Source organism: Salmo salar, chromosome ssa13 (genome assembly GCF_905237065.1).
Source record: "Salmo salar chromosome ssa13, Ssal_v3.1, whole genome shotgun sequence".
Lineage (NCBI taxonomy): Eukaryota > Metazoa > Chordata > Actinopteri > Salmoniformes > Salmonidae > Salmo > Salmo salar.
Window position 1 is genome coordinate 53,431,632 of NC_059454.1, and position 26,513 is coordinate 53,458,144.

General features: G+C 43.1%; 1 protein-coding gene and 1 long non-coding RNA gene across 4 annotated transcripts; one reads left to right on the plus strand and one right to left on the minus strand.

The window, feature by feature from the left end:
- Positions 1–12,635: 12,635 nt before the first annotated feature.
- On the plus strand, positions 12,636–18,192 carry LOC106567415 (heterogeneous nuclear ribonucleoprotein A/B). Of its 3 annotated transcripts, none has more exons than XM_014136622.2 (9): positions 12,636–12,755; positions 13,230–13,483; positions 14,251–14,419; positions 14,502–14,660; positions 14,762–14,917; positions 16,274–16,385; positions 16,682–16,840; positions 16,929–17,014; positions 17,561–17,886. In XM_014136622.2, the coding sequence occupies exons 2-8, from the start codon at positions 13,239–13,241 to the stop codon at positions 16,997–16,999; spliced, it is 1,071 nt and encodes a 356-aa protein (XP_013992097.1). In that variant the 5' UTR covers positions 12,636–12,755; positions 13,230–13,238; the 3' UTR covers positions 17,000–17,014; positions 17,561–17,886. The 3 variants fall into 3 exon arrangements, with proteins under 3 accessions (XP_013992097.1, XP_013992098.1, XP_013992099.1); XM_014136623.2 differs by having other exon boundaries at positions 14,762–14,893; XM_014136624.2 differs by lacking the exon at positions 16,929–17,014 and having other exon boundaries at positions 17,561–18,192.
- A 1,352-nt stretch (positions 18,193–19,544) lies between these two features.
- On the minus strand, positions 19,545–21,477 carry LOC106567416 (thymosin beta-11). The gene is made up of 3 exons (XR_001320063.2): positions 21,275–21,477; positions 20,542–20,646; positions 19,545–19,824 (listed from the first exon to the last, which is right to left on the minus strand). It is a non-coding gene; the product is annotated as a thymosin beta-11 (long non-coding RNA).
- Positions 21,478–26,513: the final 5,036 nt, after the last annotated feature.

The following is a 26,513-nucleotide window of genomic DNA, read 5'->3' on the forward strand; positions in this document are numbered from 1 at the left end:
ACAACCTCTGCATATGAAATCTTCTGGACGGCCCTGACTTTGACAACCTAATTTTCACCACAGTTGCAACACTTCAATGCTCAAAAAAGTAAAAATGCTCACTAGAGGCAGTTGATATGTTGTACATTTTGAAATGTGAATTATGAACGTTTTTCAGTTTGAGCACCTGCCCCCTGAAAGGTCTGTGTAAGCCCCTGATCGAGAACTGCCCTATTGAATGGTCTGTGCACAGCCCTGATCTTCTTCGTCTTCTTCTTCTGTGGATTTTTATATGGTGTTGGCAATTAACTTTAAAGTGCATTACACCTGCCAGCTGGACTGGAGTGTGGACCAGACAGTGAAAGTCTAAATCCTACCCAATATTGTCGTCTCCCTAAGGAAACAAAATACATAATTAAATACTACATCCCCTGAACATAGCTGCGGGAAGTAGGAGTGCAGATTAAGTATTGGATGCCATTATAAGACACATCATTGCACAATGTATGAATCTCTAAATTGGCTGTCAGGGTGGTGACAAAGAACCCAATGTTCACTCTGACAGAGCTCCAGAGTTCCTCTGTGGAGATGGTAGAACCTTCTGGAAGGACAACCATCTCTGCAGCACTCCACCAATCAGACCTTTATGTTAGTGGCCAGATGGAAGCCACTCCTTTTTTAATGTAAAAAATAGGGACCACAATGGAAATAAGTCCCCGCCTTTATTTTTATTATTATAATTTTTTTAAATAATTATTATTTTGTTTATTTTTTTAAACTTCTTTGAAGGGGTGGATCAGCTTAATATCGTGGAAAGATTGTTGCTTCCATCAATGTAATTGTCTGCATCATTTCCAAACACCCATATATTTTTGGGGTAAATATATATATTTTATACATACACGTATGCATACTTATACACATATATACATACACATACCTATATAGATATACATACTTTTTAAAGAATATACCTTTATTATTCCCGACAAACCCTACCACACTTCCCCCAATTGGAGTAAACTAATAAACACTTAGGGTTCTACCTTCAGTTTACACATTTTATACACATATTACAGACACAATTTATTTTACAATAGTTATATTTTGTTTGTTTTTAGTCCTTCCTCTATTTCTGATGTCCATCCAGTTTGATTTCTATTTGTAACTGTGCTATTTCACAATATTTCTGAACCTATATACATTTTACAGACCCCGTATGTTTTACATTGGTTATCTTGTTATTAGTCCCACTCTTCAGCTCCATTCAACCCCTCCCATCTATCTCTCAACATCATCCATTTTGGATTTCTATTTGCCATATATTTTTCAACTGTGCTGTGATGCAACTGTGCTGTGATAAAGTCCCCACCTTTATTGTGTAATCCTAGTCACTTAAAACATTATTTTGTGCTGTGTGTAAATGTATGTTTTTTAACTGACAAATCAAATCAATCAATCAATCCAAACTGTGCAGCGGCCATTGGATGAATGGAAGGAGACATCTGTTGCAAAACAACAAAAACGTTAATGACATTCAGAGATTGTCAAGTCGAGCCTTCGGTACTGGGTAGGCCTATAAGGTAGGGAGGGATGTATTTTCTGTGTGTCGAGATTGACATGGTCTATTTATAGTGGTGTTAAAAACACAAACCATGATATTGAGGCGCCCAAAATTGGAATGCTTGTTTATTGGTTGTGTGGTGCATTAGCACAGAAACCTGTTGGTGGAAAATTTGTTGCAAAAATATGAAAGAATTATACATATGTTATGAAAATGTAAAAAATCTGATTTCCAACTTTGAACTAATGAAACAGGCAGGAAAAGTGAGCTTGTTCGTGGTGGTCAGCAAACCCTCAACGTTCTGGCCCGTAGCCCTGCGTGGCATCGACAGTGCCACAAAAGCATGTTGAAGTGGCAAAGTTGATATTCGCGTTTATAAACACAGGGTTGCTACAGTTATTGTTATTTGTGGTTGTAAACATTATTTAGAGTTAATTCTGTGAGGAGGAAGGTTATGCAATTGTTTTTACAGTACAAGCGGAGGGTAATGTGAAGAGAAAAAAAAAATACGTTGGGGAGGGGGGTGCATTTGGTTTTAGGACACATGCAACCCCCCCGGCCTCCTGCCTGGTGGCACCGGTAGTGTGGGAGCTGGACGTGGACATTGAGCAGGCGTTACGTGCAGAGCCCGCTCCCCTCCAGTGTCCCGCTGGGCGTCTGTACCTTCCATCTGCTGTCCGTGATCGGCTGATCTATTGGGCCCACACGTCACCTTCCTCTGGTCATCCAGGCATTGGTTGGACGGTGCGCTGTCTGAGTAGGAAGTACTGGTGGCCCACTTTGGCCAAGGACGTGAGGGTTTATGTTTCCTCTTGCTCGGTGTGCGCTCAGTGTAAGGCTCCTAGGCACCTGCCCAGAGGTAAGCTACACCCCTTACCCGTTCCACAACGGCCATGGTTGCACCTGTCGATCGATTTCCTGACCGATCTCCCCCATCACAGGGAAACACCACGATCCTGGTCGTTGTGGATCGTTTCTCTAAGTCCTGCCGTCTCCTTCCTCTGCCCGGTCTCCCTACGGCCCTACAGACTATGGAGGCCTTGTTTACGCACTTCTTTCGGCACTACGGCGTGCCTGAGGATATAATGTCTGATCGGGGTCCCCAGTTCACTTCGAGGGTCTGGAGGGCATTCATGGAACATCTGGGGGTCTCGATCAGCCTTACCTCGGGTTTTCACCTGGATGTGGGCAGGTTTCTGAGGTCTTATTGCCAGGACCGGCCGGGGGAGTGGGCGGTGTTTGTGCCCTGGGCAGAGCTGGCCCAGAACTCGCTCCGCCACTCCTCCACTAACCTCTCCCCCTTCCAGTGTGTACTGGGGTATCAGCCGGTTCTGGCTCCTTGGCATCAGAGTCAGACCGAGGCTCCTGCGGTGGACGACTGGTTCCGGCGCGCGCACCTTCAGCGCGCCGTGCTGCGCCAGAAAGCCAGCGCAGACCGTCACCGCAGTGAGGCCCCGGTGTTCGCACCGGGGGACCGGGTCTGGCTCTCGACCCGAAACCTGCCCCTCCGCCTGCCCTGCCGGAAGCTGGGTCCGCGGTTTGTGGGGCCATTTAAAGTCCTGAGGAGACTGAACGAGGTGAGTTACAGGTTACAACTTCCCCCCGATTACTGTATTAACCCCTCGTTCCATGTGTCTCTCCTCAGGCTGGTGGTGGCTGGCCCGCTCCAGGAGTCTGAGGTGAGGGAGGTTCCTCTGCCCCCTCTATCGAGGGGGCCCCGGCGTATTCTGTTCAATCCATACTGGATTCGAGGCGTCGGGCAAGGGGCCTTCAGTACCTCGTGGACTGGTGAGGGGTACGGTCCGGAGGAGAGATGATGGGTTTCGGTGGAGGACGTGTTGGACCCTTCAATGCTGCGGGAGTTCCACCGTCTCCGTCCGGATCGCCCTGCACCTCGCCCTCCGGGTTGTCCTCGAGGCCGGTGTCAGTGCGCTGCTGGAGCCGCGCATCAAGGGGGGGTACTGTCACGACTTCCACCGAAGTCGGTTCCACTCCTTGTTCGGGTGGCGTTCGGCGGTCGGCATCACCGGTCTTCTAGCCATCGTCGATCCACTTTTCATTTTCCATTTGTTTTGTCTGGTTTTCCTACACACCTGGTTCTCATTTCCCTCATTAAGTGTTGTGTATTTAACCCTCTGTTCCCCCCCATGTCTTTGTGTGGAATTGTTTGTTGTTTCGTGTATGTACACGCTAGACTGGTTTGCGCTGGGTTATGTCAACCCATCTTGTGTTTAGTGTTCTTAGTGCCGTGTGTTTGTTCACCGAAATAAAGGGCTCCTTTGGCTACCCACTTCTGCTCTCCTGCGCCTGACTCCCTTACAGCCAGTTACGCATACCTAACAAGGTAGTTGTGAAATTGTTAGATTACTTGTTAGATATTACTGCACGTCAGAACTAGAAGCACAAGCATTTCGCTACACTCGCATTAACATCTGCTAACCATGTGCATGTGACCAATAAAGTTTGATTTGATTTGATTACTGCCACTAATGTATGAAATTAGTTTTTTTCGTTTGCTCTTTGGGGTCTACATTTGATTGATTGATGCTCTCATCTTGCTCTCATTAGGAGCTGCTTAGTAAAACACATTTGAACAAACATTATGTTGACCATATGTTGTTTTTGTGCCTGTAAATGTCTAATTTTCCTCAGGGGTTCATTGGGGAGACTATATTATCACTGAACTGGGCCATTCTAGCTGATATTCTCCTGGTTAGTTTGATTCACTGCAATTTGAAGAGTCACACGATATCAAAATGCATTAACCAGTCAGTTTCAGTGAGTTAGCCATAAGTTCTTGCAGGGGCCACATTCTGAAATAGCATTTTTGGCCCCCCACCCAGTTTTATCATTGGAATGTGACACCAAACGATGTGCTTTAGGACCAAGCGGATACCTCCGAGCGGTCAGGTAGGGTGTTTGGAGTGTTTATCTGACTGGATATCTACAAATATATAGTTATGCCCCCCCACTTCTAAAACCAAAGTTGCGCCCCTGTGTTCTTGTGTAACAAAGTTGATATGCCTTTCCAACCCTGCACCCCCAAAAGATTGTTGAGCATGCCGTGCTCTTGATTCTACTTATCTGCCCTGAAATACACTCAGTGGCCAGTTTAGTAGGAACACCACCCCGTTCACAAAAAGTGTTTGTTCCTACAGACAGTGAGTCATGTGGTCATGGCTTGCTATATAAAGCAGGCAGATAGGCATCAAGGCATTCAGTTACAATTGAACAAGTGTACAAAACTACTGACCTAAGCGACTTTGAGCATGGTATGTTCCAGTATCCCCGAAACGGCCGGCCTCCTGGGCTTTTCACGTACGACAGTGTCTAGGGTTTACCGAAAATGGTGCAACAAACAAAAAATATCCAGTCAGCGGTAATCCTGTGGGCGAAAACATCTCGTTGATGAGAGGTCGAAGGAGAATGGCAGGCCACAAACAGGCCACAAACAGGCAAATAACGGCACGGTACAACAGTGGTGTGCAGAACGGCATCTCGGAATGCACAACTCGTCTGTCCTTGTCATGGATGGGCTATTGCAGCAGACGATCACACCGGGTTCCACTCATATCAGCTAAAAACAAGAAGAAGCAGCTTCAGTGGGTGCGCAATCAACAACACTGGACAACTGAGGAGTGGAAAAACATTACCTGGTCCAACGAATCCTGGTTCCTGTTGCATCATGCGGATGGCAGTGTCAGGATTTGGAGTCAGCAGCATGAGTCCATGGCTACATTCTGTCAGGTGTCAATGGTACAGGCTGGTGGTGGTGGTGTAATGGTGTGGGGAATGTTTTCCTGGTACACGTTAGGTCCCTTGATACCAATTGAGCAATGTGTCCATGCCCCAAAGAATTCAGGCTGTTCTGGAGGTAAAGAGGGGTGCGACCCGGTACTAAATGGGTGTACCTGATAAACTGTCCATTGAGTGTATATTGCAGTGTAATTATAAGTCACTGGTTTCACCTGCATGTATTTCTTCTCAGCTGAAGCTGAAGCTCTGCAAATCATGGGCTGTCATCTCTTAGGAGATGCCGGAAGCCCTTACCTGCTAGGACCAGTAAGACTGTCATTTACAATTCATTACAATACATTCTATTGTTGAATCAAAATCTATCAGCCCAACAGTAGGGTTTGTACGTCAGTGAACAGTGACAACCAGGATTGGGGTCAATTCCAATTTCAAATGTTTTTCATTCAATTCTCATTGAATTTACTTAAATGAAATGGAATTGAGCCCAACCCTGGTACTACTGCCTCTTCTCTTGCCCCTATCTGTCTGTTGATCTCTGATGCTCTGAGTAGACACCAACCTGACTCTCATGCGTGCAGTTTCCTTAGTCTGGAGTAGTTTCCTGCTGTGCTGCTTCGTAGGGGTCCTAGGGGGCCTCTTCTTCCTCATGACAACCCTCTACATCACAAAGGACAGGAAGGACACCCAGCTACTCATTGCAGGTACTATAACTCTTGATGATGGATTGGCTTCATATAGGTATATGATTGATGTATGTTTTGATTTGTCACAGTTGTCATATGAATGAGACCAAGGCGCAGCGTGTATCGTTCCACATATTTATTTATCTGTGAAACTATGCAAGACATACAATAAACTATAAACAACAAACCGTGACGAAGAGGTGCAACATACACTAACTCAAAATAAATCTCCCACAAACACAGGTGGGAAAAACAACTCCTTAAATATGATCCCCAATTAGAGACAACGATGACCAGCTGCCTCTAATTGGGAATCATACCAAAACCCCAACATAGAAAAAAGGAACTAGAACATAACATAGAAAAAAACTAGATAAACCCCCTAGTCACGTCCTGACCATCTCTACCATAGAAAATTAGACCACTCTATGGTCAGGACGTGACATGATTGTATGTTTTTCAACTAAACATTATGGAATTGTGAGGGTTATCCACTTAATGGATTTTTGAATCACTGTTAAATAAATTAGTTGACTCTATTTGGATTTCTGTATGCCAAACAGTTTAACATCCAACCTTGTATGTTCTGGAAGTATGATGCAAAGCCAAATAAATGTTATACTTTTAACTTTAAATTGTGTGTGTGTGTGTGCAGGTGTACGTTTGTGTACATGAGTGTGTACGTGTGTGTACGTGCATGCAGGTGTGTCAAAGTGTGTGTGTGTGTATTCTTGCACACGTGCATGTGTGAGGCTGGCAGTGGACTAAGAACCCTAGGTATGTGTTTGGTCGTTGTGTTATCTAGCATTGGTGCCGGACAGAGTCATGCCACATGATGGTGATGCTTGCTCAAGGCCTGGACAGAGGCTCTCTTTGTCCTCCTCACCTTTCCTCTGAGCCAAAGCAACACCCTTCCTCTCAGATACTGCTCTTCCTCACACCATAGAGACGACATGTCTGTACACACACACACACACACACACACACACACACACACACACACACACACACACACACACACACACACACACACACACACACACACACACACACACACACACACACCATCAGTACAGGTCCTTAATTACGTTAAAAGGGAATCAGACAGTGAGGGTGCAATGCTCCCTCCACAGACAGAGGAAGACAACATTGTATTGTAAGTTTAGCATCTTGTTAGTTTACTATCTCAGCTACCTCACCTCCTCTTCAGTCTGAGGGTCTGTGTTTATCAGTCTGGCACAAAGCAGAACCACAATTGTAATCTAAGACCCAACACTTCAGAAGATAAGATATAACCTTTTACTGCAATGGGCTAAATCAGGGTCACAGAGTGTTTCTTGGTAGTCATAAACAAATATACCTTGAAACAAAAGTATACACCTCACACAAAGGGTTATGGGCTTAAAAAGAAGAAGAAACCCGTAGCATGTCAGATATATAGTTGAAATGTGTAAAATGTTGAGTTTGCATCCCAATATTACACTTTATATACATCACATAAGACTGAAATATAACAAAACCGTTTGACAGAGAAACACCGGATGTTCAGCAGGTTCTTAAAATAATGTTTATTAATTATGAAAGATATGAGTACATTTCCACCCATGAGGCCACTAGGTCATTTGTCAGATTTTGGACCTGTACACATATCAGTCATCTGCAAAGGGAATATTTCACATGCATGATGCTGTCTAATTATGCTTTGCATGCCAGCCAGGAAAGCTCTCTGGGTCTCCATCTTACTGTACCTATCTCTGTGTGTTTATCTGTGTGTTCTCTGTGTGTTTCAAGGGTGTTCCAGTACAGCCTCCCACTCAGCTTGTCCCCACGGCAGGCTCCACAGATTGCTGAGGTGAAATTGAGATCCTTGGAGAAGATTGTATGTCTGCAAGAGGAAGGTATGTTAGATGTTGTTTGGTATGTGACCAAACGGAGAGTTGGGGTGACTGGCTGTAGTACCCCACAGGGACAACTCTATATGAGAAAATAATGGAAGTGGCAAAAGGTTTATATAGAAACATTCCAAAGTTGCACACTGATCCAAAGAAAATGTGTTGTATCCATGGTACCCAGACTTTAAAAACAATAATGTGCCTTTCATTACAAATCAATTTTTAAAGTATTTATATTCGCTGTCTTTTTATTTCTAACCACATCAATGTGTTTCATCTTTCACAACCTTAATTGAAATACACTGTAAATACACCTTGTAGTGACCCAATCCCTTTCCCCTTTAAATCCAAACCGACCACTGAACAACCCAATTACCATGGGGAAGAGCACTTGAAAAAGCACTTCAAAAACAGTTTAAGACCATCGGAGGAATCTACCAACCCAGACGTTTTGAAAGATTTTGTAGGAAAGTTCCAGATTGACATGTCCCTCCCCAGGCTCAAGCCTTCCTTTCCCTCTCCCATCCAGCAGCCAGTTGCTTCTTGCTATTGAGGACGGTAGGGGGCCTGGGGCTAGGCTATAGCAGCAGCACCTGGGTTTGAGATGGAGGCTTCTCCACTCCATCTTAGTGTGCAAGGGAGTCCCCTCCCAATTCTCACTCTCCTCTAGCCTGGTCAAGCCACCAATTAAAAGAACTGCAAAAATTATGAGAATAATGACCACATGGTACAGACATGGAGTTTAGTTGCTGTTGTTGAGAATGTATGTATGTGTGTTTCTATCGAAGTACATTTTTTTAATTTAAAGTCCCAATGCGCTTTGAGCGTCCGTTGGAAAAGTATGCCATTTAATCCACTAGATGCCGATGTTTCATCAGGAAAACATTAACTGCTGTTATTCAGAATCAGATAGACATACTGGCTGTAGCACAGTTAAGTTTAAAGATCCAGTGCAGTCAAACACATGATTTTACTGTGTTTTATATACACTGAGTGTACAAAACATTCCTAATATTGAGTTGCACCCCCCTTTTCCCTCAGAATAGCCTAAATTCGTCAGGGCATGGACACTACAAGGTGTCTAAAGCGTTCCATAGGGATGCTGGCCCATGTTGACTCCAACGCTTCCCACAGTTGTGTCAAGTTAGCTGGATGTCCTTAGGGTGGTGGACCATTCTTGACACACACGGGAAACTGTTGAGCGTGAAAACCCCAGCAGCATTGCAGTTCTTGACACACTCAAACTGGCGCGCCTGGCACCTACTGCCATACCCCCCCCGTTCAAAGGCACTTAAATCTTTTGTCTTGACCATTCATCCTCTGAATGGCATGCACATAATCCATGTCTCAATTGTCTCAAGGCTTACAAATCCTACTTTAACCTGTCTCCTCTCCTTCATCTACACTGATTGAAGTGGATTTAATAAGTGACATCAAAAAGGACCATAGCTTTCACATGGATTCACCTGGTCCTTCTACAGCATGTAATGGAAAAAGCATGTTTTGTACACTCAGTGTTTATTTCCACACTATGAGGTTGGAATAATACTGTGAAATTGAGAAAATTATGATAATGGCCTTTTAGTGTAAGAGCTATTTGAAAAAGACTGCCTGAAATTTCAGCCTGTTTTGGTGGGATGGAGCATTGGCCATTCCATGGTGACATCACTATGCGGTAAATTAGTTTATAGAACAATAAGAAAAACCTCTCTGCCAATAACAGCAAATGTTTCCCTCCCCACTCAGACCACTCCCAGACAGTCCTAGCAAAATTCATGCGAAATTTGAGAAACTGCTATTTGCTAAGAAGCAATTTTGTTTCTTTTTGACCAATTTAATTGAAAGCAATCACAGTAAGGTATTGTTCCCCAGAAATGATTTTATATTAAGATAAAAACGGCTGCATTGTACCTTTTAAGCTGAGCAGGATTTAAATGAAACAGTGGGGAATATACAGTTGAAGTCGGAAGTTTACATACACTTAGGTTAGAGTCATTAAAACTCGTTTTTAAACCACTCCACAAATTTCTTGTTAATAAACTATAATTTTGGCAAGTCGGTTAGGACATCTTGTTTGCCCATGACACAAGTAATTTTTCCAACAATTGTTTACAGACAGATTATTTCACTTATAATTCACTGTATCACAATTCCAGTGGGTCAGAAGTTTACATACACTAAGTTGACTGTGCCTTTAAACAGCTTGGAAAATTCCAGAAAATGATGTCATGGCTTTAGAAGCTTCTCATAGGCTAATTGACATAATTGGATTCAATTGGAGGTGTAACTGTGGATGTAGTTCAAGGCCTAATTTCAAATTCAGTGCCTCTTTGCTTGACATCATGGGTAAATCCAAAGAAATCAGCCAAGTCCTCAGAAAAAATATTGTAGACCTCCACAAGTCTGGTTCATCCTTGGGAGCAATTTCCAAACGCCTGAAGGTACCACGTTCATCTGTACAAACAATAGTACGCAAGTATAAACACCATGGGACCACGCAGCCGCTCAAGAAGGAGTTCTGTCTCCTAGAGATGAACATACTTTGGTGCGAAAAGTGCAAATCAATCCAAGAACAACAGCAAAGGACCTTGTGAAGATGCTGGAGGAAACAGGTACAAAAGTATCTATATCCACAGTAAAACGAGTCCTATATCGACATAACCTGAAAGGCCGCTCAGCAAGGAAGAAGCCACTGCTCCAAAACTGCCATAAAAAAGCCAGACTACGGTTTGCAACTGCACATGGGGACAAAGATTGTACTTTTTGGAGAAATGTCCTCTGGTCTGATGAAACAAAAATATAACTGTTTGGCCATAATGACCATCGTTATGTTTGGAGGAAAAAGGGGGAGGCTTGCAAGCCGAAGAACACCATCCCAACCGTGAAGCACGGGATGGCAGCATCATGTTGTGGGGGTGCTTTGCTGCAGGAAGGACTGGTGCACTTCATTTAATAGATGGCATCATGAGGGAGGAAAATTATGTGGATATATTGAAGCAACATCTCAAGACATCAGTCAGGAAGTTAAAGCTTGGTCGCAAATGGGTCTTCCAAATGGACAATGACCCCAAGCATACTTCCAAAGTTGTGGCAAAATGGCTTAAGGACAACAAAGTAACGGTATTGGAGTGGCCATTACAAGGCCCTGAATTTTTAATAGGATTAAAAGTCAGGAATTGTGAAAAACTGAGTTTAAATGTATTTGGCTAAGGTGTATGTAAACTTCCGACTTCAACTGTAAATAATATGTGTTATTTCATAGTTTTGATGTCTTCACTATTATTCTACACTATAGAAAATAGTACAAATAAAGAAAAACCCTGGAATGAGTAGGTGTGTCAATTTTTGACTGGTACTGTATATCGGGGGCCCCTCAGGGGTGCGTGCTCAGTCCCCTCCTGTACTCCCTGTTCACTCATGGCTGCACGGCCAGGCACGACTCCAACACCATCATTAAGTTTGCCGATGACACAACAGTGGTAGGCCTGATCAACGACGAGACAGCCGTATCAGGGAGAAGGTCAGAGACCTGGCCGTGTCGTGCCAGGACAGCAACCACTCTCTCAACGTGATCAAGACAAAGGAGATGATTGTGGACTACAGGAAAATGAGGACCGAGCACGCCCCCATTCTCATCGACGGGGCTGTAGTGGAGCAGGTTGAGAGCTTCAAGTTCCTTGGGGTCCACATCACCAACAAACTAACATGGCCCAAGCACACCAAGACAGTCGTGAAGAGGGCACAAGAAAACGTATTCCCCCTCAGGAGACTGAAAAGATTTGGCATGGGTCCTCAGATCCTCAAAAGGTTCTACGGCTGCACCATTGAGAGCATCCTGACTGGTTGCATCGCTGTCTGGTATGGCAACTGCTCGGCCTCCGACCACAAGGCACTACAGAGGGTAGTGTGTACGGCCCAGTACATCACTGGGGCCAAGCTTCCTGCCATCCAGGACCTCTTTACCAGGCGGTGGAGGAAGGCCCTAAAAATTGGCAAAGACTCCAGCCACCCTAGTCATAGACTGTTCTCTCTGCTACCGCATGGCAAGCGGTACCGGAGCGCCAAGTCTAGGTCCAAGAGGCTTCTAAACAGCTTCTACCCACAAGCCATAAGACTCCTGAACATCTAATCAAATGGCTACCCAGACTATTTGCATTGCCACCCCCCTCTTTTACGCTGCTGCTACTCTCTGTCATTATCTATGCATAAGTCACATTAATAACTCTACCTACATGTACATATTACCTCAATACCTTGACTAACCGGCTCACCCCGCACATTGACTCTGTACCGGTACCCCCTGTATTTGCCTTGCTATTGTTATTTTACTGCTGGTCTTAATTATTTGCTACTTTTTTCTAATTCTTATTTTTTGGGGTTATTTTTTTTTAAACTGCATTGTTGGTTAAGGGCTTTAGGCATTTCACTGTTAAGGTTGTATACCTGTTGTATTCAGCGCATGTGACAAAAAAATAATTTGATTTGATAAAACTAATGTCTGATAATCATAAGCTGCTATTTATTGCTGACTAGCAGATGCCACTAATGTGCATTCTGAACAGATAATGAAGCTCAGAGTAATGAACCATTTTTCGGTAGAATTTGGTGAAAATGCCAAAGCCTTCAGAAAGCCTTGGTTTCCCATCATTACGTTATACTTTGATCCACAAAAACGCAGACCTTGTTTGAAGTGATTCTAAAATCTCCTATGGGAAAAATGTATGGTGAAAAACCAATTGGAACCATTTCCGTGTTTGACCGCTAGGTTTTATGGGTATTATGACGACAACAGTGTGGTACTCTATCCGGTAGTATAAAGATTGCCACGAGTTAGCGGAGTCGGAGAGTATCCATCTTGAATAGCAGCGTACATTTTAAACAGTAAGCGCTATTTTCGTTTTATCTCGCACACATTGCGTTGTGATTCAACGATTTATGTCCCTCGGTATCGTGCTAGCTAAATGATGTATAGCTGCTCTAACGTCATTAGCTATTGCAAGCTAACTCGGTTTGTCAAATCAGGCACTGGCAGGCCGCAAACAAGAGCAGAATAACCAGCTAACATTAGCGAGCTATCGTAATTGCTAAATACATCTGTTCAGATTAGGATATCAGGCCTTTGGATTGTGTATGTGCACGGTTTGGTTGTATCCGTATAAAGTAGAATACAATTAAACTTTGGCTGTGGTGTTTTATCAACTCAAATGTTAAGTGTTCTGATGTTAACAAGCTTAGAGAAGCCGGTTAGTGTATGGCAGGGCAGTCATTGGGGCCTACTTCTTGAATGGTCATGGTTGTCTACAGGAAGTGCTATTCATATAGGCTGCTAGCTAACGTTCTTTTTCCCCACGGTAGGCGATCACTATGTCTGACGACGCTGAGCAGCAATTCATGGATACCGCCAAAAATGGAAATGAAGCCGAGGAAGAACTGAATGGAGCAGAAGAATCCACAGAACACCCCGAGGCTGAGGAACAAGAAGAACAGAGCTGCACGGTGGAGGGAGAGCCAGTGGCAGAGGAACCGGCTGTGGTGGAGGAAGGGGTCACGCAGAACGGAGCGGCAGAGGGGGGACAGATAAATGCAAGTAAAGGCGAGGATGACGCTGGGTACGTTTCTGTATGGTTGTTTTAACATATTTATGTAACATACTAACGTTACGTCCTTGATGTATTTTATTTTTTGGAGCCATGTACAGCCCGTTTGGTGGTTGGACTTCAACTGGCTAGGATTCAGTTATAGCATTTCATTTTTCAAAATATTTAGTGTTATGAGTTGCAGTGATTCAACTAGCTGAGAATTCTCAACTCTACAATGGAGTGGAGTTGAGAAACTGTGGATTCCAACTCCCACTGACAACTATGACAAGCACAAATACACAGTAAGCGTTAAATCATTGATATTTATAGAACTATTGCTTGGTAGTGCATGTTTTAAGTAGTAAACCTAATACTCATGCGCAGATTACGCGACGCAATTTGACAGGTCACACAGAATTTAGTTATAAAAAACTAGATTGCAGCACCCATAGAAAACAATGCCTTTACACAGGACTAATGAGGTATGCATTAAAGAATGATACCGACTCGATGTAGTTGGAGGTACACTCCACCAAAACTTATCGTGGCCAACTCTATTGAGATGTGATGTACATATCGTGGAGTTGAGAATTCTCAGCTATATTTCCACCAAAATATGTGTTAACACCCAGTCTGTTACTGGCTTGTACAAGTTTGTAAGCCACAATGTCCCTAGTAATTATTATTATTATTTTTTTACTCAAATAATATCAAAACAAATATGTTTATGGTGGCTGCTTAGTTGTCAGCCTATGAGAATTGTCCTTGGTGTGTTACTGATCTGTGTTTCTCTGCAGCAAAATGTTTGTTGGTGGACTTAGCTGGGACACTAGCAAAAAAGACCTGAAAGACTACTTCTCCAAATTTGGAGAGGTGACTGATTGTACCATCAAGATGGACTCAAACACAGGACGATCACGTGGGTTTGGGTTCATCTTGTTCAAAGAAGCAGGAAGTGTAGACAAGGTATGTGCCATGAGAAAGGTGACATGGTTTTACATTGTGACAAGTTGGGCTTTGTATACTAACCTTTTCTCTAACCTGGTAGGTTCTTGAGCAGAAAGAACACAGGCTAGATGGACGACAGATAGACCCAAAGAAGGCGATGGCAATGAAGAAGGAACCAGCCAAGAAGATCTTTGTTGGTGGCCTAAACCCAGAAGCCACAGAGGAGACCATCAGAGAATACTTTGGAACCTTCGGAGAGGTTTGTCATTGTCCTATGATGGCCTCAACCTGACCTTCCTGTATGTTTTAGTAGCTATTGATTTTCCAGTGTTCTAAATGTGTCATTATTCACATCTTCAGATTGAATCCATTGAACTTCCAGTGGACCCCAAGTTCAAGAAAAGGAGGGGGTTCATCTTCATCACATTCAAAGAAGAGGCCACTGTTAAAAAATGCCTTGAAAAAAAGTTCCACAATGTCTGTGGAACCAAGGTAACAAACGGAAAGGAAGGCCTTGTATGTATATTTCTTAATAAACCTTTTTTTAATTTATTTTTTTACTTATGGTTGATGGTGGGAAATGTGGGTTAACGTGTATGCTGTGGTTATCATTCTATACTGACAAAAATATAAGCGCAATATGCAACAATTTCTACGATTTTACTCAGTTACAGTTCATATAAGGAAATCGGTCAATTGAAATCATTTCATTAGGCCCAAGTCTATAGATTTCACATGACTGGGAATACAGATATGCATGTGTTGGTTACAAATACCTTTAAAAAAATGTGCTCAATGGGTTTCTGAGTGTGCAGGCCATGAACGAACTGAGACATTTTCAGCTTCCTGGAATTGTGTGCAGAACCTTGAGACATGCTGAAATATGAGATGTCGGCAGATGAATGGCACGATTAGGCCGTCATTGAAAATAAGAATTTGTTCTTAAGTGACTTGCCTAGTTAAATAAAGGTAAAATATATATATTTTTTAAAACACAAAGCCACACACGTGGTCTGCAGTTGTGCGGCCAACCGGCCTCACTGCCAAATTCTCTAAAACATTTATTGGAGGTGGCTTAGCGAAATGAACATTAAATTACCATATCTGGCAACAGCTCTGGTGGACATTCCTGCAGTCAGCATGCACATTGCATGCTCACTCAATTGGAGACATCTGTGGAGGTGTGACAAAACTGCACATTTTAGTGCCCTTTTATTGCCCCCAGCACAAGGTGCACCTGTGTAATGATCATGCTGTTTCATGAGCTTCTTAATCTATCCAGGTATGGCATATCATCTTGGCAAAGGACAAATGCAGGGATGTAAACAAATTTGTGCACAAATTGATTATGGAACATTTCTGGATCTTTATATTTCTGTTCATGCAACGAGTACTTTACATGTTGTGTTTATAATTTTGTTCAGTGTACATCGGTCTGGCTAAGCATCTTATTTGTGTGAAATGCAAACTTGTCTAATTGCCTAGTCTGTACATTTGTTCATTCCCTCCTGAAATGCTTTGGGACATGCTCATGCAATGTGGTGTTAAATAATGCTTCCTCACAGAAATGCACATTGCATGCAAGACTTTTTTTAGACCCACTTGCATGGTGTGAAATTACTAGAATTATTCTGTCCAAATGAAACACCATTTCATTTTTGCATGTCGGTATTCAGATACATTTTTAACAAGTTCAAAAGGATTGTGTTGGCAGTGTCCTGACTAAAACGGGGGTCCAGTGTGAGCTCGACACTAGAATCCAAATCTTCAACTTAAAAAGATGCGTACGAATAGCTCTCGCATGTTTGTACTGCATGCTGTCATGTCTTTACAGCATCTATTATTAAACATCCTCCTTGATTTTAATTCCAGTGCGAGATCAAAATCGCCCAGCCCAAGGAGGTGTACCAGCAGCAGCAGTTCGGAGGCCGTGGAGGTGGTGGCGGGAGCTACGGAGGAGGCCGGGGAGGCAGGGGGCGTGGTGGTGCGTACTAAAGCAAGCAGTCCAACGTAGTTATGAGTGACCTAAGGCATCGCGCAGGTATGCAGAGTATTTGTATAATGCTAGTTTCATTTTGAGTCAAAGGCAGGGTGCAATGGGTTGTACCTGCAGGAAGACCTCAGCTTTAAGGGTGCATGACAGGTGTTGAGCTCACAAGGCATGGAAGGATCTGAGAAATGGGTTGCTAATGGGCATTCGTCCTCGAACCATAAAGATCTGGATTATCATTTAGTACAAAATGATTTTGTCTGACTTAAAACCACATTTCTTTCCCTCAGGCCAAAACCAATATGGGAACCAGGGTTATAGTAATTACTGGAGCCAAGGCTATGGCAACCAAGGCTATGGCTATGGTGGGCAGCAGGGCTATGGAAACTATGGCAGTTACGGCAACTATGACTACTCCGCTGGATACTATGGAGGGGGCTACGACTACAGTGAGTATAGACCTCTGGCAAGCGCCTACCTGATTGTTTGACTTGTCTTTGCACAGAAGCACTCAGTCCTCTCTCTCTATTCCTGCAGACCAGGGCAATACAAGCTATGGGAAAACTCCAAGACGTGGAGGCCACCAGGGTAGCTACAAGCCATACTGATCACATGTAGTGCAGGTATGCATTTTAGTGCTTTGTAACATTGTGGTGCGATATAGCTGTTAGATTTGTGGCATTGATGCCCAAAAATTTCCTTGCCAAGATTTACAGTCTGGCTCAGGGGAAGGCTATTGTAGATTATAATGAAATTACTCCGCTCTTCATCAATTGGATTAAGTAAATACAGTGCTGTTGGGGATAGGAAACTTGTTTTGAAAGTACACAACCTCAAACCCTCAAATTTGCCAGCACAAAATCTGCATCAGATGCACCCCTACAACTACACTACTGGATCAATAAGGGTTGATGTTGCGGTGGACCACAATGGGTTTTCTAGAGTGGGAGATGGGTGACTATCTGCTTAAAGCTGCACAGCAAATTTAACTGTCTGCCGTTTCCCTTAATGCTATGCCATAACCACTCTAACCGGCAGCATTGACTTTCTAATCCATCCCCTGTTTCTTGCATGCTTGTTGCCCTAGCTGTTTGCTTGCTCTTTGATGCAGGGTGGTGGGCTCATGTCTTAAGCGGTGTGCAACAATTCCTTTTTCTCCTCTCTTAAAGGACTCAAGTAAACACAGATTTGAAAGACCATGGGTGCGGCAGAAGTATGCAGGACTTGATTCTTTCCTGTGGGATGAGACTCATGCTCCATTTGTACAGAACATCTGAGGAACTGGAGAAGTAAATGCCACTTTTCCACGTTTTTATTTTATCTTTTTTTTGGGGGGGTCCACATTTCCAGAGATGGAAGTGTTATTTTTACTGTACTTTTTGGTACCTTTTTTGAATCTAATGTATTGTATGGTTGTATTTTACATGTCGACTGGATTTACACGAGAATCAGAAGCTGTCAGAGCTTTTGAAATAAACCAATTTTGAGTAATTTTTTTCTGGTTTCTAGATGACTTTCTTTTCTGGCTCTGGACTTGCAACAAGGAATTCAGTGTGGGATTGGGCTATGATGTAAAAGGGATTTGCCTAAATCTGAATTCATTTAAGTTTGTCTAGAGAATGTCAACTTGTAGATGGAACCAACCAGTATATTTTGGATTCATTTTAATTTTGACCTGTTAAGTGGCATTTATAGAAAATATAGTTAAAGCCTGCAAAATATTGCTACGTGGAGTTGCAGCCCCTCTGGAATCTCATTCATTGTCTTTGGCTAATTGTTAGAAATAAAATTGATTTTATAATTTTGTCTCTTTTAATGCTTAACTTACAGATACTGTCTAATGTTAAATTATTCAAATGCTAAACAAGTGTAATCTTGGACATTTTGTATATGAGATTAATTTCATATAATTTGTAGACAATTATTTGCCCTTTCCCAACTGTTGCTGAAAGTCTCTCCTGTTGTGGCATATTTAAGTTGTCTATTTACTTGGTTGACTGTTTGCTCTTTGATGCATCATTTTGGTTTCATTAGATTTGTTTATGGCTGTGTTTACTTATACAGGAAGTCCAATTCTGATCTTTGCCTATTATTGTCAAAAGACCAATTGGTGCAAAATCTCATAATTGGGCTGGCAGAGTTATTCATGACATTCTCACTAACATGTTTGAGGGGCAACATCTAAATTGGACAGTGGTTTGTAATGGCAGACAACTGTAATGTTGATGTGTATGTCAGCTCTACAGCGTCTTTTCTACAGTTTGTGTGTGTGTGTAAAGCATTTCCATACACTAGTTTAATTGCACTGAAAATGATCTTTCACGGCATAGTAACTGTTTTGTTTTCTTCTGATGTGGGATTTTGATAGCCTGGTCCCAGGTCTGTTTGTGCTCTTGCCAACTCCATTGCTCATTGTCAAGCCAAACTATTTTTGTTTGGCATGATGGCACAGACGCACTCACGCTAGGAATTTGATTGAATTGAATATTTCTTACGTCATTTCACCGGCGCCAATCCGCGTTAATTCCGTACGGGCCCACTTGGTCTTCAGTGGTTTGGCAGGTCCCTGGTGGTGATTGGTTTCTTGGACCTGATAACTTGAATTTTTGTAGCCTGTTAGGATACTTAACATGGCAGGTAAGGAGAATTAGGTTACGGTTAGGCTTTGCTAAAATGCTACATTTGTCCCGAGGCAACTCAAACATGCAACACTTGGTCTGTAGCTGTACGCCATCTAGCCACAACCATAGAAGCCATCGGTTCCGAGAAACCGTTGTCTCGAAACTGGGCAGAAATGTCAGTTTTATTTCACACTAAATTAGCAAAATGACATGTAATTAAACAACTGGTAATATGGATTGAGAAACACGAGGTAGGTTATAACTAATTTGCCTGGATCTGTTCATTGCCAACTGAAACAATTTCTTAAGGATCACAAAGACTTGCACCCAGGCTAGCAACTAATCAAAGTTTATTGAACGGTAGCTGCTATTCTCTTGAGGTTTTGGGAAATGTGAAGACTAGATATATTCTGTTAAATAGCTGCGAGTGTGGCTATGGGAACTTTGTACCTTTTTGGAGGCTTGGCCACTTTTCTTTAGGCCTGTAGTCTACTTGAATATACACAACCTGTTCACATAACGATATAACAAATCTTTTTATGTCATCTTTTATTACTCTGACTTAGAGACATACAAAACATTGAGCAATAAGTGTTTCGAAAACATCCTCTGACTGTAGCAACCGATCCTAATAACCCTCATTTTCCAATTTTATTGAGCACCAGTGTGATAAAAGTCAAGGTCCTGTTCTCCCTTCATAGTTAAGTTTCTTGACAGATGGAGGTCAGAGAATCAAATTAAAGTAGCTGGTCGGAAACACTTCGCTTCTTCTGGTCAAGGCGATGGCTCTCGTTTCCTCTCTTGGTCGATTGCTACAACATGGAAACAAATGTTAAACCCTTTTTTGCGAAGAGAAGGCAATCTCTGATATTCATTTCTATACATATTTATATTATTGAATGATTAACATGATACAATGATCAAAGCAAAATGTTTGAGTGCAGTGGGGGCTGCTGAGGGGAGGACTCCTCATAATGGCTGTAATGGAGAAAATGGAATAGCATGAAACACCTGGAGACCATGTGTTTGATGTATTTGATACCATTCCGCTCTAGCCATTACCACAAGCCCATCCTCCCCAATTAAGGTGCCACCAACCTCCTGTGGTTGAGTGTGAGGGCCGACAGACCCTGACTAATAAAACCACCTCTACAGATTGCAGTTCTTGAGTGAAGCACAGATGTTGACCCATGCTGTCACCATGTAAAATGAATGTAAATTGAGATCCCCTTTGGGGCAGGGTACAGTACAAGGTGTCTTTTATACAGAATCTGTGGTTAACGCTATGGTTAATCTCTCACATATTTGCATTTCCATTGTTAATCAATTTATAAAGAAAACCCTCCCTTGAACACACAGTTACTCTTGCATGGATGGGTAGTAAATGGCTTATCTTCTTGCCTGGTCATCTGTTGCTAGGGAGAGATGCCAGCAATAAGATGGATCTGACAGCCCATGGAACACCTTACAGGGCTGAGCCCTAGCTGAAGCAGATTCATCACAGAGCTAGATGGACAAGATTCACTCACTTTCTTTGGTTGGCAATGGGTTCTTCACTCTGGTCTCCGTCTTCTTCAGCCTAGTCTTGTCAAAGCTGGAGATTTCTCTCATATTGGGTTTGTCAGACATGATAGCTGTACATGAAGAGGGAGACGCAAATGAGGCACAGTAGTTGCTATCAATATGTTTCCATCCGAATGGCTGAGTATGGACACGCCTTAGAATGAAACATTACTCATAATAATTTCAGCCAAACAGGGTTTCAAGACTGCTACCCTTGTGTGTGTGTGGGTGTGAAGGACAGCTGTTGTAAGATTTTCATGGATGAGTGTTGGTCTCTCTGCCTGACAGATCACCAATGCCCACCCCTCAGACCCTCTATGTATTGTTGGGCTTGGCCTTTGTTCTCCGATGTACTCATCCTTCATTCTCTCCCCCTTTCTACCCCTCCTTGTAAATCCAGTCCTGTTGCATGTGCTCCCCTTCCACCCAGGGAGTGCTCAGACAAATGGTTGAGAATAAGCGCCCCATCATATTACAGTATATTAGTAATATCCCCTCCTAAAACAATCACTGTCTTTTTGGACAATGCTGTCTAATAGCCAGCCTACTGCGGCACTTATAGTAACTGTCTTTATCATCCTAGTAAAAGGGTGGCAAATGGACTGTAGTAGATATGGCATGATATATAGACACAGATGCAGTATATATGATTTACATGTAATATATGAAGCTACAGATCTAATGCAGAGAATTTCTTACCGTAGAGCAGGGTGTGCCGCGTCCAAAAGCTACACGTGCCTGTGTCTGTCTATGAGTGGTCCAGAGCTGCATCTGACACTGCATGTGTGTGCCTCCTGCAGGGTGTGGGCAGGGGAGGGGGCTATTGATCTCTCTCCCCTTTTTTCTTTCTCTCTCTCTCTCTTTCTCTCTCTCTCTCTCTCTCTCTCTCCCTCTCTCTATCCTGACACATCATGAAATATTCATGCCACGTAGTAGGAGGGGTAGCAGCAGCTTCCAGAGTAAAACTGCTGATTCCACACTGATAGGAAATATATTAGGCTGCATTATGTTGGGGATAAAAGGCAATTATGTAATGGATGAACATCATGATTTTTAAAAGACGTAGTTAATGCTGATGTGAGTTAGTTTTAAAGCAACAGGACTTCTTCAAGGGGCATGTAGTCTGGTGGGAAACATAAAAGGATCAGTCATGCCTGTTAGATTTGCAGATCTTCACCACTGCCATTTGTTGTGTGTCATCTCATCTAATGACTTGAGTGTATACTGTGCTTTTCCGTCAGACTGAGCACAGCACTGGGGCAAGGTTTCAAAGACATTTATTCTGAAAATCCATAGAAATATACTGTGATACATTCAAAAGAAATATGCACACGCTGAGACAATGTGGAATCAGCTGGAGATGAAGACGGATTTCTTTGAGCAGATGGACAAATATCAATGTTCAAGGATACATTCTCCTCATTCCTGGTCAACTGTATGGCTGCTCAAGATAGAGGGGCCAACATTCTGTCTGCAGCCTCTGTGCTGCACACATGAAGAGGGTATCTGACACATTAGACGCATGGTGATTCTTTGTCTGACAGCTGCACCCTTAGACTGGGTGGCAGTCTGTTTCTGCTCTCTTGCCAACTCCTTATGGAATTGTCATACTTGGTAATGACAATGGCGTAGGCAATAGCACAAACAGATCTGGGACCAGGCTACTGCATCCTGGCTAGTCAATAAGAACAAGAAGTCTAACTTAATCAGACACACACAGCTGTTGACAGGGTCCAGGGTCTCTGTTAAGCTGGGGTGGGGCAGGCTGGGTTGGGACACATTCCATTAGTGCTTTGCGGTGGTCGATGCCCATATGACAGAGACCTCTCAATTTCATGACATTGTTACATTATTTAACAATAGTATGCATACATTAGATGCTGACAAACTCCTGAAGGGTCCACAAAACGCATGGCCAATTTAAATGTTATAGTTAGGCCTGCAGTCAATTTGAATATTCATATAAATGTCTGAAGAAAGGGACATTTTTAATGCGTTGACTATCTTCATGATCATCACTGATGGTGTTTATGGAAAAATGTCATCTTCACCATTAGATGGAGCCAGAGCACATTAAATATTACTATGAGTAAAGCCCTGCCACATGTATTTAGGCCACCTACCAACAGACTCACTTAACCCTGGTCTGTATGTCTGATCAGGTGAGCTGAGGGCTGCATCTGTCTGAGTATTGTTTCACTTTGGCTGTGTGTTTGATCATACAGTGCCTTTGGAAAGTATTCAGACCCCTTGATTTTTTCCACATTTTGTTACATTACAGCCTTATTCTTAAATGGATAAGATAAAAAAATGTCCTCAGCAATCGACACACAATACCCCATAATGACAAAGCGAAAAATGTTTTTTTTAGAAATGTTTGCAAATGTATAAAAAACAGAAATACCTTATTTACATAAGTATTCAGACCCTTTGCCATGAGAATCTAGAGCTGGCCGCCCAGACAAACTGAGCAATCGGGGGAGAAGGGCCTTGGTCAGGGAGGTGACCAAGAACCCGATGGTCACTCTGACAGAGCTCTAAAGTTCCTCTGTGGAGATGGGAGAACCTTCCAGAAGGACAACCATCTCCGCAGCACTCCACCAATCAGGGCTTTCTGGTCTGATGAAACCAAGATTGAACTCTTTGGCCTGAATGCCAAGCCTCACGTCTGGAGAAAATCTGGCACCATCCCAACGGTGAAGCATGGTGGTGGCAGTATCATGCTGTGGGGATGTTTTTCAGCGTCAGGGACTGGAATCAGAAACGAGGCAAAGATGAACGGAGCAAAGTACAGAGAGCTGCTTGATTAAAACCTGCCCCAGAGGGCTCAGTACCTCAGACTGTTGCGAAGGTTCACCTTCCAACAGGACAACGACCCTAAGCACACAGCCAAGACAACGCAGAAGTGGCTTCGGGACAAGTCTCTGAATTCCTTAAGTGGCTCAGCCAGAGCCCAGACTTGAACCCGATCAAACATCTCTGGAGAGACCTGAAAACGCTCCCCATCCAACCTGACAGAGCTTGAGAGGATCTGCAGAGAATAATGGGAGAAACTCCCCAAATACAGGTGTGTCAAGCTTGTAGCATCCTACCCAAGAAGACTCAATGCTGTAATCGCTGCCAAAGGTGCTTCAACAAAGTACTGAGTAAAGGTTCTGAATACTTATGTAAATGTGATATTGAAGTTTTTTATAAAAAACTGTTTTTGCTTAGTCATCATGGTGTATTGTGTGTAGAGTAAACATTTTTTTAAATACATTTTAGAATAAGGCTGTAACATAACAAAATGTGGAAAAGGTCAAGGGGTCTGAATATTTTCTGAAAGTGTAACCGATGTGAAATGGCTAGTTAATTAGCGGTGGTGCGCGCTAATAGCGTTTCAATCAGTGACGTCACTCGCTCTGAGACTTGAAGTAGGGTTTCCCCTTGCGTTGCAAGGGCCGTGGCTTTTGTGGCGCGATGGGTAACGATACTTCGTGGGGTGTCAGTTGTTGATGTGTGCAAGGGTCCCTGGTTCGAGCCCAGGTTGGGGCGAAGAGGGGGACGGAACCTACACTGTTACGTTGGTGCCGTGACCCGGATCATTGGTTGCTGCGGAAAAAGAGGAGGTCAAAAGGGGGGTGAGTGTAACCGATGTGAAATGGCTAGTTAGTTAGCGGTGGTGCGAGCTAATAGCGTTTCAATCAGTGAAGTCACTCGCTCTGAGACTTGAAGTAGGGTTTCCCCTTGCGTTGCAAGGCCCGCGGCTTTTGTGGCGCGATGGGTAACGATGCTTCGTGGGGTGTCAGTTCTTGATGTGTGCAAGGGTCCCTGGTTCGAGCCCAGGTTTGGGCGAAGAGATGGACGGAACCTACACTGTTACAAAGGCACTGTATATTCGTATTTGAAGAATGATTTCTCTTGTATATAGTGCCTAAATACAAGCACTGGACAGCACAGCATAATTTAAATTCATTGCTGAAGGAATATGTCAGAGCAACTAGTCAGGCTACTGGTTGTTTCTTTTTGACATCTAGCACCCAGTTGGAGATAACCATTACACATGCACTTCTATTGTGATGAGTACAGGATATTGGCTGGCCACACTGTCATACAGGTCCGGCTCCAGGCATAAGTGACATAAGTGTTGAAAATAATAATAATTAGGAACTCAGTCAGTCTCAACTTACTGTTAAGAGTTAGAATAGTAGAATAGACAAGGTGTATTTTCTCTTGCTATGTCATTCACTGACAGTCACTCAATTAGCCATGTCAGCTAAACATTTTTAGATTGGTCAGTTAGCTGGCTACACTATCTAAACTTGTAGTAATCATGGCCGAATACCGACCAGGTACGCAGGGCACGTGCCCAGTGGCCCTGACCTCCATGGAGCCCCCATTGATTTTGTTAGTCACTCTCACTCAGATATTAACATGGCATAAGTCATGGGAAAATGTGTAGAATTACAGGAATTAACTGTAAAACCGCATATTTTCTTCTCTGGCCCATGGCAAAATTAGTAGAATTGCAGGAAAATTACTTTAAAGTGTAATTTTCTCTCTCCGCAATCAAGAGGGGGGCCCCCAAAAGGCTAGAGCCAGCCCTGCTGTCATACATGTATTTTTGTCAAGCAGTTTTCATCACTGTCCACTAGAGAGCAGTGTAAATCATTTTTAGTTATGCTCTGCACCAACTAACATATCTTCAGATTTAGTGTCCAAAATTCTATCCCTACCTCTTGCACTCTGCATTACTCAATGTCTGCATTAGTCAGACACACTCAGACAACCTGGTTGGCCCTGTTACCACTCTTCACCAAATCCTTCACTGTCGAGAGAGAGAGAGACCACTCTGCAGACCACTTTTCTAGTCACACAGGCCCACTTCATCCTGAGCATCCTGTTAATGGGGGGATTTGAGAGGACAGAAAACATTTGCATTCAGAATAGTATTACAAATCCTGCGATCTGCTCAGTCAGACAGTGTATGAAATGTTTGTGAAGAGGTAACCTTGAGGGGATGACAATAAGGATTCAATAACAGGTGAAGAGACACTGTAGTCCATGCAGAAATAGTTATTTTTATTTTGTATTCTGTAGTTTAGTTAGTACTGCCCTTCTTGTGAAAATAACTGGCTGTCTGTTGACCCTTTGAAAGTGAAACGGCAAGACACAGCATCCCTCAACTGTTAGAAGTAGAATCTCATGTTTGCACCATTAGACAGTTAGACCTGACACAAAGCTGACATGATGAGTAATACAGACATACTATTAGTATTATACTCTACACACTGTGATGGCCGTGCTGCGACTTTGTACTGAGTCACTCGGATTTTGATTTTGTCACTGAGTGTTGTGAGTGGTTTCATGAAAATGGCAAAAGAAAGGAGAGTGGCAGCCTGGAATGGATGGAAATTGAAGTGCCTATAGTGCATGGAACTTTAAGAATTATGCAGAACACACACACACACACACACACACACACACACACACACACACACACACACACACACACACACACACACACACACACACACAGATTCCTAAGGTTTGAACATAAAAGCCCAGAGGGTTTGTTCAGAGATTATAGGCAACATCTCACATCAGTGCACAAATCGGTGCCCCCCTATCTTGCCCTTATTTTTCCCTCCATCTCCTTGGAGCGGAATGCACTTGACGTGTCGCAGCTGTGCTCAACAGAGCAAGGCGATGTTCCCCACTTCCTACGCACCGTCAGTCACCCTCCACCCTTAGATCCCACAGTAAGCACTCCATCTAGGGAGCATTAATCACCATCGTTGAGACAGAGTGATCCCCCCCCCGTCCCCTGTCTGAGATACTCAACCGGATTAACATGATACTGTCTCTTGAGGAAACGGTTTATTCTCTGACCATTTGAGGGTCAAACGAGTTAAACAATAATCAAAGGTTTTGTCATGTTGTAGCAGTATCATATGAC

Bases quoted from the DNA above. Each gene is read 5' to 3' on its own strand.
- LOC106567415 (XM_014136622.2), top strand. From the start codon at position 13,239: ATGTCTGACGACGCTGAGCAGCAATTCATGGATACCGCCAAAAATGGA. The intron at 13,484-14,250 runs GTACGTTTCTGT...GTTTCTCTGCAG, and splicing joins AAAGGCGAGGATGACGCTGG to CAAAATGTTTGTTGGTGGAC. The intron at 14,661-14,761 runs GTTTGTCATTGT...TCACATCTTCAG, and splicing joins ACTTTGGAACCTTCGGAGAG to ATTGAATCCATTGAACTTCC.